Below are 13,898 nucleotides of genomic sequence, written 5' to 3'. Positions count from 1 at the left end.
AATTAGTGGGTTAACATTTTTAAAATATGATAAAATTATTTAGATTATATAAAAAACATATTGTTTTTACTAAGCTAATCGTTCATTTTTTTTAATCAATATTTACTCCAAAACTCACGGAAATGAATAGATGAAGTAAAACATAACCAGCTTAAAAACAATCGGCATTGAAAAAGTAAAAAATGAGCAAAGAGTAGCTAGCAACAATTAAAATTCTGGAAATTTAAAATTAGCAAAAATAACTTGCCACGTTAATGGGATTGGATCAGCGGTTTTTTAATGAAAATCCGATTAGCTTTCCAAAATTTTCCACATTAATCGATGGCCGATCTAGTGGAGTGACCAGACCAAATTGATGGTCATGCCACGAATTTCTCGTTAAGAGTGCTTTTGACTCAGTGAAAAAAAGAAATTCAAGCGAAAACCCTAAAAACAAGAAATTTAAAATCCACCAAATAATAAAGAAAATAAACTCACGAATTTATTAATGAAAGATAATGAAAAAAACGTACTAAGCTTTTATTTATAAGGGTTTACATGGAAACGTAGTTTAAAACAATTAAAAGTAATGAAAAAGAAGTTTAAACAAACTAGAATTGCAAAAAATAAAAAAAATAAAAAATATAATAATTATAATAAACGACTTGACAAAAATAGTGTCAAAACTTTAAAAATCAGTTTTCGAGGTCTAAACGAACTCAAACTGTTGAAATTCATAGTACATCACGGCGTAGCCGTGAGCATTGTTCCCCTAGTCGTTTTCCTTCCAAAATGGTCGTATGGAACCGATCCAAAATTAAGATAATTTTCTATTTCTACTGAGATTCTTTTTCCAATAAACCCATTATGTCTTACATCAGCTTTATTAATAAAGTATGAATAAAATCCCACATATGAGAATGATGGACTTATAAAAGATTAGATTCGTGTAAAAGCTTCTTCATCAAAGAACATAAAGGATTAATTATTGATTGACTCCACAGACTTCGTTGAATCGGCAAGAAAAGATTAAAGAAAGAGATGGGATAAATCAAGCAAGCAAAATATGAAAACATCATTTCTTGGATGAATCTATCAAGCATCCACTCATGTACATCAACATCCAATTTTTGCAAAGTTCAATGACCATTTAGGTAATTTGTAAAGTTTAAGCCTTTTGTAAAGTTCAGTGACCATTTGGGTGATTTTTAAAGTTTAGTGACCCCTGAAAACTTTTTACAAAGTCCAGTGACTATTTGGGCAATTCACCCGATATATTTAGAAGGCATCTTTGGAACAAGAAGATTGTGGTTAGAAGAAAAAGTGGGAAATAAATCCGCCTTATTTGTGACCTACTTATCTTAATAAGGCTGACAACATGTAACTATCGTAGTCGTGACATAATTCTTCTTATCTTGTTTCGTGAACATTTTAATACAACTTTGAATTTAAAATAAATACTTTAAAAATATATCTAAGATGATTGTACAAAACCACAATTGTTATTGAATGTTGAATCAATACTTAAACATCATAACGATACTGATTAAACTTCATCGTACGAAACAATAGATCCAATCAATACTTGAAATATCAATTAATATGATTAAAGATTCAACCCAGTTGGAACTTAAAATTGCATCTTGCGATGCCTAGTGGGATTTAGATTTCTTTCTCAAGAGATGAACCCTAAACTTACGTAATGTATTCAATTACCATGTTAATACATGTTGTAAAACTTTTGATAAAAATAAATGATATCCATAATTGAAAAGTTAATACCAAAAATTATGAAGTGTGGTTAAAACTAATTGTTAATTTTGATCTCAACTTTTAAACTATTCCAAACAAGCACTTAGTTGTTGACTCGGGTAAAACACCAAGTCATCGAGTCACTAGTCGATCATCAATTGAATCTATGAGTCACAGCTATTTAAACGAAAAATATTTATCATATCGAGTCATTTATTTAAGAGTAATACTATTTTATATCAATGGTGTTTAATTAGTACTAATCTAGGTTTGATGACCCATTTTAATTGTGATCATTTTGATTCATTTGACAACTAAAAGTGAGTGTCATTTATTATCCAGACTGGTGTTGAGCATCATCGGTGATATTCGAGTTGTACGAATTTTGATCTATCATGTTAACATGTCCATTTTTGCGACTTGATCGATAGAGATGGCAATGAGCTGGGTTGTCATCCCTGTCTCCCGCCCATTTATTTACTTATTGTCTAATTCAGCAATTAAACTATTAGGGAAAAAAATATCCTTTTAAAAACTATGACAATCTTTACATATGTTTTACAGATTGATCAATNATTCAGCAATTAAACTATTAGGGAAAAAAATATCCTTTTAAAAACTATGACAATCTTTACATATGTTTTACAGATTGATCAATGTAACCAAAAGACAAGAACACAATTATCCATAGATTACAATGGTCATCAAGAACTTACTACTAAAACTACTTTTATGTCATCTGTCAACCTTCACTCAGGAAAATATATATCAGGATGGATTGCAGCAATAGAGATTAAGAGCTCTATGGAGCTTGCGATGATCAAAGATTTCGACTTCAACAAGGAACATTGAACTCACGGGCCGATGATCTGATCGCTTTATCTCAGTTCGCTCATAAGAAAGCTGTTTTATGCCTTTTCCTAACCATAATACACGGTCGCACCTGCACATATTTAATGTCTTGTAACAAGTACTAAGTATGATAAAACATATATGGTAGTAGAACACTCAATGTAAACTTAACTCCGTAGAAATTAGACTATTCCATTCTCCAGAAATATTGGTTTATAGATGAGTAGAAATAACAGAACTTTGTCCAATCGCCAACAATTGGGGAATTCTTTAGTAAGGTCAATAACTATATAGAGTTAAGAGTAATGATCTAGTAACAGTCTCACTTACCATGCTGGGGATCTCTTCTTCTCTCCTTCTTTCGAGTTTTCCCCAACGTAGCTATCAGAGTTGATTTCATACTTGTAAGTCGGTGCGAAGCTTATTAGCCCTTCTTTCCAACCATCAAACACATGCCCACTTCTTAGTTCTTTGATTAACTGCCAAATTTTCCCATCATTAGGCATCTAAAAATTCAAACGTATATACATATCAACCCAAAACTGCATCTGAGCTCATAATTAAAAAAACACCCCATTCCAACAAGATTAACAAACATACTACTCAGTACCTATCTACACCTCAAATAAGGGCCAAGGAAAAAGAAAATTTATAATCAAGATTGGTCCATAGAAGACAAACAATGGTTATCGATTAATCCACATCTAAGAGTGTATATTCACACTGTACTCCAGATTTATAAAAACTTCTCTTTAATTCAGTATTGATAAGGAAAATCGCTTCTTCTCAAGGTACAAAGGTTGTTTCGTAACATATGAGGGTCCAATTATCAATTCATTGACCAAAAAATTATCATCATAATCTTGGTAACAATGGTTAAGCCACTAAACAATTATATTGAACTATTAAAAAAAAATGAGAACTGAGTCTCAAACCTGATCGTAGTTGAGAAGCTCAGTCCAATCTTTCTTAGCAACAAGCTTCCTTACTGTAGCATCCAACATATTGATGCGATAATTCAAATCTCCAAACCAGAATACCTGACTGTTATTAGAAACATTGACAATAATTCAGTTTACATGAATGCAAGAACGCACTCAATGAAAGTATATGCATTTAAAAGTCGAAAAGTGAATTGGTAGGTGCTATTCGGGAAATTTTCCATGACTTTAAAGTAGAGGGGGATAGATCTAAATTTTCCTAGTTTAAGTATTCCTATGGGTTCTCACCCCTACAAAAAAAGAAAATTCAACTAAACTCATACAATATACTTACTCATGAGATGGAATTGTCTGTGGTTGATCAACATCAAAGACAGATGAGAATTGTGTACGCTTTAAAATCTCATGAACGTCAGAATTACGCCTTTGCTCAGCCCCATCCTTTTCACCGGAGGTTAAATGAGAACATACAAAGCATAGCCGTGATTGGAAAAGAGACATACTAACTGAAACAGATCCCTGAACAGAAGGTATTATAAAGTCAGATTAATGAAAAATGAAATATAACAGAATTACCCTGCGTTGAATATGTATATGATAGCAAAATATTCAAACATCTGACGAGAACAAACATAAATATGTAAATTTACACCTGGGACACATAAATTTAGAACCAAGACAAGTGTCTGCATATGGCATGAACAGATTTCTAATACTTTCAACACCAATCAGTTGATGCAGAACTTGCTGGCAACAATAGGCCAGGAATGTAATGGTTTCTTTTTATTTTAAAAAGAAGGATTTTCACTTCATTGAGCTGAACTCATAAAGTTGCTTTAACTCGAAGTAAGAAGCAATACCTTATTGCCCATGTATCCCATAAGCCCAATTCCAACAGGAGAGACTTTTAAATTGTTTATGTGTCTCCTTAATCTTCTACGCACCCATACCGACACACATATTCCAACCATCTGCTTACTTACGATCCGCACATACGTTGGTCGCAACTTAACAGCATTCCTTGAATGTGCATTTTCCGGTTCGACCTCCGATAGTAACTGTACAACAGAATCATCTTCCTCTCCAGAAATTTGAACAGATTCATCAGACAGAGAATCCAGAATTTCAAGTCCATCTTGTTGATCCATCCAGATCAAGCCTAAGTTTCCAGAACTTTGGTACACTCTTTTCATCCCACAACCACTTAATGCAATATTCTCAGTACCGAAACTAAGAGAATTTTCCTGCAATTCAAGATCAACTCTTGCAGAACTACTCATTGTTCTTTGCAATTTGCATACAGAAGATAGATCTTGGGGTGTTGCATCCAATGATTGTTCCGGCCAGTCCAATCTTCTATCGGAATGAATGCCACATATTCTCTTTAAATGGCTATTCTTCCCTGTGCCGATTATTCCATTATCACCATCATTCATGATACCTATGAAATCTTTTCCTGTCGTGTTTAGGACAGGGGTGTCAGCCACATCAGCAAGTATATCAGAAGCAGAAGAAGTCCTTAAAATTGGAGAAGGAGGTGCACTATAGCTTTTGGGTATGGTTTCAGGTTTCAAAGATTTGTTTAAAGTCTTGCGGATTATAGCCTCCCATTTCTGAATTGATCTTCTGTTCTCTGCTCCAAGTACATTCCCAGCATTCAAAGGAACCACCTCTTGAAATCTGTATAAAATGAATTTAGAAGGAATAGAAAATAAAACAGAATTCAAAGGACGATAATTCTTCTCTCTAAGTTTTTGTTTTTTAAATGCATTGAATGTAAAGGAAATCAAATGCACTGGTCCGAAATGAAGTGAGAACCAATTAAATATTGTCAATGATAATTAGCAACACCTTCCATAAAGAAGAAACCATATAAAAATTAAGCGAGGCGATCAATGAATATATATGGGAGGAAGTAAGATTTATCTTAGGATGCTGAATCAAGCATAAAATTGAAATGGTAATCACTGTGCTTATAGACATGCAGTCACTCATGTTGTTTTGTGAATACAACAGAACGTAGCACTGTACATCCCTACATACTTATAAAGATGTATTATACCTCAATTCTAAAATTTTACATGTTTTTGGGATGTGGTTAGTGTATCATACCCTCAATTTAATCTTCTTTAGTAGGGGAAAAAATTCAATTTTACAGTTTGAAAGGAATAAACAGATTTATCACCTTATTGACAAAACAGTATTGGAAAAATTGACTGCAGAGTTTGTGCTGAAATTCAAGCTCTTGGATTGACTTAAAAGTAAGCATAAAGTTCTCCAGACAAGTGAACCCAATAAATACAAGTACGCAAAATTTGCTCAAAAACAGACTATATAGACAGACTACTAGTTAGAAGTCATTGAAAACAATTTATTGATTCATAAGTGCTTACCCGAGAATGTATACATCTGCTGGCTCTTGCATATAGAGCCATTCATCAATTTCGAGATCATCAAATGGAAGTCTTCCGGCAACATTCCAAGTGCCTATCATTACCCTGTAAAAAATTAACCAGTATAATAATTAGTGAAACAGCAGGAACAAAATAAATTCACAGAAGATTCATTGTTATCAAAGTTGAAACCGAAAGTAAAATTACAAATACTTAATTTAGAGCCAAACCTCTCATCTTTTGTATTTATGTACTGAAGACGCAGAGTTTCTGATTTTCCTCTCCGGTGTCTCAGGGAATACCCTTTTGAAGGTTTCCCTAGATAAATAAGTTTTTTTCAATATATTTGCAGAAATAAACTTCAGATCTATGCATTAATCAGGTAGAATATGTTTTACTATTTGATATAGCAGCCTAATATAAGATCATTTATAATAACATTTGAAGATGGGCATAAGTTCTAATACAGTTAAAATGAAGCAAATTTACATTAAATTTATTTAAAAAGATTGAGAGAAAAATATGCACAAATATGTTTTACTATTTGATATAGCAGCCTAATATAAGATCATTTATAATAACATTTGAAGATGGGCATAAGTTCTAATACAGTAAAAATGAAGCAAATTTACATTAAATTTATTTAAAAAGATTGAGAGAGAAATATGCACCAAAGGCATCACAGAGATAAAGACATTTGTACATGTTCAATTCTTGGTAATCCAGTAGTTCAGAAGGCATAGTTTAGAGGATCCATATACATAAAGGACATATTTGGTACACACAATTGCACATTAACTCATTTTATTTTTTAATACTGTCCAATTCTGATCAGAATTGCATACCAAACATATCCCCTAAAGGTATATTTATGGAAGCATATGAGAGGTGTGTATATGGGGACAGCCATACATGCAATTGAATCATAATTGCACATATTAATTGAAGTATAAATATGGGTACCCAAGTTATTTGATTGATTGAAATTACTACATCAGAGTTTAGTTACCGCTTGAAGTTCGACTTGAGCATTTGGATTGGTTTCCCTGTGTCGCATATTCATGATCCCCGTTCGTCCTTTCATCTTTGATGGAACAAGCTGAAATCCAATCAAATAAAAATTCATAAAATTGACTATCAATCACGGAATGAATTGTCATGGGCAATTAATTAACGAAATCCTCACCATCATCCTCGCTTTCTTCATCAACTTCATCATCACTGAAATCATAAACCTGTGGCTTTAGATTCAGCCATTTTTTCATCACAGTGGACGGCCAAAATGGCTGCGTGAAAATGAAAAATTACACCATCAATTATCATAAAACTAAGCAAAATAACACGCCAGAATTGTAATTACAGAAAATAAATTCATACATTCGATCGCTTTCCTCTTCGAGCTTTCATTATCAGAATCTAGAGCAAAGAATTTACTCTCAAAATTCTAATAATATGAATGCTGAAGTTCTGCAATTCCTTCTGTATTATATATGGAAGCAAACAACACAGACTTCTATTTATTGGTGGAGTTTAGTATAAATATGTTACTTTTGACCGACTAAGAAAATTTAATTAATATTTTATCGAATCGTATGGAGAGTTTGATTTCTGGTGGGAACATGCGACAAAAAAAAAATTTTTGGTATGGAGCAATCATTGTGGAAGAGAGTCTCTTGTGCGCAAAAATGTACAGGCAATAATGGGAACCTGTGATCCAGTTGAGACATAACCCGTGATTTACCCCAACAAGATTCGAGGGGCAAGGGTTTTGGGATCCAAAATTTAGTTTGATATAAGTTGAGATACCTGGATATCAAAAAAAAATTAAAAGTAATGGTTGTGGGACAGCCCACTTCGTTAACTTGCTGCATAAATTCTTGATGCTGTCATTTTCATCTTGAAATGAAAAGGCAAGATATTATGGAACAAGTACTAAAATATTAGGGAAAATGATGCACTTATCACAGGCTCTTGGCAGGTGAGAAAGAGGTGGTGGCGGGCCTCACAATTTTTTTAATAATACGTGTGGAGCTTGACCCCAAACAGTGAGGGGCTTGTGAGGTCCCTATGAACCAAGCAGGAGCTCGGTTTTATTAGCATATCACTCTCATTTCCACTCCACCTCTAACAAATTCATATACAGGAAATGTGGTTCTGGGCGACAGATTTTTATCAAGTTCGGTATGACTTTAATTGAGTTGGATGGTCAATTTGATTCGGTGCACAACTTAGTAAAGATACAAAAATCGAGTTTTATAAGTGAGTTTAAACTCATGTCCATGATCTCGAACTTCCGTTTGTCAAAAACTCTAAAAACAAGTTTGAATCTTAACACTTGTTCAACACGAGTGTAGAGGATATGGACCTCATTCTTTGTATAATATAGACTGTATGTAGTAGGTAAACTAATACTAATTCAAGTTATTTCACGAATAAAAATACTAAGTGCATGTTTGGTTCTGGTTTTTACTTCAAAAAAAATCAATTTTTGATTAATACTTTTCTAAGTTAGCAATAATTTTTTACTTCTTTTTTAACAGGTAGGTCCACTTTTTCTCTAATAGTCAAAAAATCAATTCTCATAACTACTACCAAACAAACTGGGTACTTTTTAAAATAACCAAGTCAAAACACCAAATTTCTACATTGACCAACTTTTTTTTGCTATTCACCAAAAGGGTCTTTTGAAGAATAAATGTCATTTTTATCCTTATTATGTGTTGTAATTACAAAAACATATCATTTACCCAAAAGAAAATAATACCCTCTTTAAAAAATTAATAAATCCAAACAATCCCACTTAAATCTCAAAACGAAATCACTTTCCTTATCAGATTTTTCAACACAGTTAAAAAGAAATTTCCTCTTTCATCTGCTTGAACATTGAAATCTCAAAAAATTATCAAAAGCTCAACAAAAATGTATTACTCACAGTCGGCACTTGAAATTGGTAAGTATAAATACGTATGTTTAATTTCATTTTAGTCAAATTAGTACATTGTTTGAATACTGAAATATTATTTCAACATATAATTTTAGAAAAAAGAAATATTATAGTCTTAAATGGATGTATAATTTTTTTTATAGCAAAAACAAGGAAAAAAGTTCATCTATGCAAGTACAAAATATAGAAGACAATTGGCTAAAAACGTGTCTGGGTCGGATGTTTAACAATCCGCCCGGACTATCCTGGCACACGTCATTTTTTGTGTCATATTTATTTTCGTCCTTTTATTCTCGTAATTACATTTTTTTAATAAATGATGTTTTGTAATACAGATATGGGATTAGCCGCTATCCCGATTTGTTATTTTGGTGAATTTGAAAATAATGACAATGATCAATGGGTGTGGAAATGGAAGAGTGAAAGACATGGTTGTACTGCAATTGTAATAACATCCAGTACATCATATGCAGAAATGTACAATGAGATACAGAACTTGTTGAAAGTCGATCCCTCTGAGTACGCCATGGAATTGGGATTTCTAATGGGCGAGAATACATTCATTTCAATTCCACCTATAACGGTTCGTAAGTATGCACGGGAACATACTTGTGAAGTGGGTATTCGTCGAAATGATCACAGGCAAGCCCGATCATGGTTCATTGGTCGAGAAGTAATGCACAAGTTTCAGGACTCACGAACAATCTACAGACCTTCGAACATTATTAATGACGTTCGTCGAGAGTACGTGGTGGTTATGAGCTATCAGAAGGTTTGGAAGGCCAAAGAATGCGCGTTGGAGGAGTTGATGGATTCGACCGAGGATAGTTATGCTAAATTGGTCAGGTATTAATTTCAATTGTTTATTTAATTATTTATCGAATCTTTATCTAATGTGTAATTAATTATTTAATTCAATTGTTAATTTTTCAGTTTTTTAATATTGTTTATTTAATTATTTAAATTATGATTATTGTTTATTTAATTGGTCAGATTTTGCTATAATATGGGAAGAATTAATACTGAATCGATATTTTTTATTGAGAATGATGACGAGAATCGCTTCAGTATTTCTTTATGGCCCTTGGACAATGCGTTCGAGGATTTCGAAATGCAATGCGACCCTTAATTCTAGTGGATGGTGCAACCCTCAAGGCGGAATACGCGGGCAAGTTGACTATTGCAACGTGTCAAGATGCAAACATCCAAATTTACCCTCTTGCATTCGGCATATTTGACGGAGAAAATGATTTGGCAATGTGTTGATTTTTCACGAAGTTGAGGGAAGTAATTGGGGATGTTGAGAACTTTGCATTCGTAACCGACCGAAGGTAGTCAATAATTGACGGTATCGTCGAAATCTTCCCCGAGGCACATCATGGTTATTGTATGTACCTATACAAGGAAATCTGAAGACCAAGTATCGAGGCAATGACATCGTTACGTTGTTTAGGAGAGCTGCAGAGGCTTACAGTTTTCAAGAGTTTGAAAAGTTTATGGTTGAAATCGAAAGTAAATCCTATGATTCATGGGAGTATTTGACGGAGATGGGGATCGAACATTGGGTACGATCACATTTTCCAGGATTTCGATACAATATGATGACGTCGAACAATGCGGAGTCGCTCAATGCCTTATTTAAGAAGGATCGAGAGTTACCAATTCTTGCAATGCTTGAGAACATTCGTGACAAGCTGCAATAGTGGTTTCACGATCGTCGTGAGGAATCACAGAGTTGCACAAGTGTGCTAACCCCGAAACAGGAAGATAAACTCTTCAAGACTCTAGAGGTGGCAATGAAGGTATATGTAGAACCACTAGATCAGTTTCGCTTCTACGCGAGATGTGCACGTAATTTCGAATACATCGTCGACTTGAATGATAACACGCGCACGTGTAGACAGTTTCAGTTGGAGAGTTTTCCGTGTACACATGCAGTGGCGGTGGCTATGTATAGAGGAATTCCACCACACACATTATGCAGTACTTATTACACGACTGGGTCTTGGAGAGCAGCATATGCCGAAACCATATTTCCTGTACCAAATGAAGTTGAGTGGGAAATTTCTAGTCACATTCTCTCATCGAATAACTTGTTGCCACTAGCAGTCGGCCCACGTACTCCTAGACGTACACGTACGTCTAGAATACCATCGACGGGAGAATTTCCCCGACCTCGTAAGTGCGGCGGGTGCGGTGCAACAGGACATACTAAAAGATTTTGTACAAGTCAGATCCCTCTGCATGACAACGTAACAGATGTATAATTGAAATTTATATAACATTATTTATAACATTGATATTAATTATTCACGCATATTCTTAATGTTAATTATTTATGTTAATTATTAGATTTAGTTTGTTTTTATTTTAATATTTCTTTAATTAGTTACGTAATATTTGAAGTTAATCATTTTTTAAAACTCAATGCATTCTCCACAATATACCCAAACATTATAAATACGTCATGAAACATTTAAATAAGAAATAATATATGTTTTACAATTATTTCGTAATTATAAATGAATGAATGAAATATACAATGTTTAAACATTACAATATGTACAATTATTTTAAAGAAACACGACTCAATATTTGCGAATCACCATTAAATTCAAATAAATCACAAGCTAATTTATTTCTTCAATTTTGTATCCACGCCTGGTTGATTGCGTCAACCTTTTGTGCTACACTCAAAAATTCTATGTACTTGATAGCGAATATGCCGCAATCACCCCTGCAATTACAAAATATTGTATTAGCACATCACTGTCTAATTAGAACATAAGTTGTAAATTACAAAAATAAAATAATAAACACTTACGATATTTGTTGTCTCGCCATCGTCGTGTCCCGCACGGTGGCTAGTCTGTCCTGCACAGTAATGTTCGCTTGTCTAGCCAGCATGGAGACGATCACAGACATCGACTCCAGATTTTGCTCGAGCCGACCTTGTGTCAGGCATGAATGATCGGGGTCATACACATACATAGTCAAGTCGGCAAATACAATTTCCACAGCAATGTAGTGATGATTGACACACACCAGAATATACAGATGCGTACAACCCTCCCATGGCTTTCCCTCGACACTTGGCCACATCCCTACGACCCACTTTATCATGTATGTAGGTACCGTATACTCGCTACCCATAGCTTGCAACGTCTGGTACTCAATATCAACGACACGTATGAACTCAGTGTTCAATATGAGTCGGCTAGAAATGTTGAACGATCTTGGATGTCGTTCAGCTCGATCTTATAGCAAATTCATAGCGAAGTCAATGTGCAGCACAACTTAAAAAATGAGTTATTTAATTTCATAAATGCAAAACGCAAAAATATGTATACGTAATAAATAACAATATTACTACTTCATTTACATCATCGGCGAGTCAAGCCCCCGAAGTTGTGATGTCGTGAAACCACTTGTAAGCGTCCGAGATCGTCTTATGAGCAATCATGCGACTGACTCTGAAAAATAAGAAAAGAAATTGTTAAGTAAAAATATAGATGTGTCAGCATCTGCGCAATGTCCTAATCTTTAACGAATAATACAATACTTACCTAGGCATAAACTACTCCACCTTGAACGCTTTCCACTTGGCGTGGTCCACTTCCCTGAATAAATTCAGGTGCGTGCCGTCAACGAACCTTCTCCTTTTCATCTCCGCGGTAAACGGAGAAACGACGTACTGTGATGATGCTCTTGGTAGGGATGTCAATTGGGCCGAGTCGGCTCGACTCGTGGAAAAGAGGCTTGTGGGCTGCTCGATTTCACGAGCCCGAGCGCGAGCCAAGCCGCTCGAGCCCGTCTAAATGACCGTTTTGGTCACTTTTCAGTGACCAGAATGGTCACTAAACTTTTATTCAGTGACCGTTTAGTCACTGAATTTTAATTAATTTATTTTTATTCCCCCCCCTCTTTTTACTATAAATACCCCCTTCCCCCAAAGATTTTTTTCATATCAATTGCTCTTCCAAAATTACAACCCTTTCAACTCTCTTTTATTATATCAATTATCGAGTTTTTACTCTCTTGTGCTGTAAAATATACAATATCAATTCAATTTTTACAGTTTATTAGTTACAATTTCAATTCATCCAATTCTCAATTCTCACAATCTCACTACATTTATATTCATCTAGTCAAGATTTCATCATAAACAATCACAGAAATGGATCAACGTTCATTTATTGAGAGCTTGTTCGATACAGGATGTGAGCCACTGCCACATCATGGAAAATCGCCTAGGACGCCGCAAAGTCAATTTCCAAATGAATTTGTCGGTCTAAATGACGTACCAATACCTGAAAATGTTCACATTCACGGTCAAGGAAACCACACTCCAATTGATTTAGATGATATTAACGTTCCCAAAGCGGAACATGAAGATGAAGATCAGCAATTAAATATCCCAGATGCGAGGGGAAAGCGAAAGGCCAAAAAACAAGCAAAATATTGGGATCACTTTAAGTTGATTTCAACGGAAAAAGTCGTTGATGGCCTTGCAGAATCTAAAGCAGTATGTAAATACTGCCAACAAAGATTGGCATGGCAAAAAGGAATTGGTACCACTCATCTCAACCGCCACTACAAATCATTTGCAGCCATACATGGACTTTTTCCAGCTGGTCAAACACAATTACAATTTGGCAGTCCAGGCGCCGGTTCTACAACTTCATCCCTATCCACGTGGGTGTATTCGGAGGACGAGACTCGAACCGGAATGGTGAAATTTGTTGTCGCCACTGAGTTGCCTCTGACTATTGCAGACAACCAACACTTCATCTCGTTCGTGAAAGAATATCTACAACTGAGGTACGTTGGGGTAAGTCGAAACACTCTTCGTGCCGATACAATAAATTATTTCGATAATTCAAAACAACAATTAATTATGGATTTACAACAATATGGGGGTGTTATATTCTTAACTTCTGATATATGGGAAGGGGTTAATAAAAGAGCATATATAGCTGCAACCGCACACTGTATAGACCCACTTTGGTGCATGCATAAGAAAATTATTGCTTTTAG

The 13,898-nt window shown here is 34.6% G+C and overlaps 1 protein-coding gene and 1 pseudogene across 1 annotated transcript; one reads left to right on the top strand and one right to left on the bottom strand.

Annotated features, from left to right (window-relative positions):
* Positions 1-2,323: 2,323 nt before the first annotated feature.
* LOC111407492 lies at positions 2,324-7,324 on the bottom strand (annotated as a pseudogene).
* A 3,084-nt stretch (positions 7,325-10,408) lies between these two features.
* LOC111408400 lies at positions 10,409-11,128 on the top strand. The gene is made up of 2 exons (XM_023038166.1): positions 10,409-10,426; positions 10,565-11,128. The coding sequence occupies exons 1-2, from the start codon at positions 10,409-10,411 to the stop codon at positions 11,126-11,128; spliced, it is 582 nt and encodes a 193-aa protein (XP_022893934.1).
* The last annotated feature ends 2,770 nt before the right edge of the window (positions 11,129-13,898 follow it).

This window comes from Olea europaea, chromosome 13 (assembly GCF_002742605.1).
Source record: "Olea europaea var. sylvestris chromosome 13, O_europaea_v1, whole genome shotgun sequence".
Taxonomy (NCBI): Eukaryota; Viridiplantae; Streptophyta; class Magnoliopsida; order Lamiales; family Oleaceae; genus Olea; species Olea europaea.
Note: the sequence above shows the minus strand (reverse complement) of the source record. Positions and strands in the feature narration are given on the sequence as shown.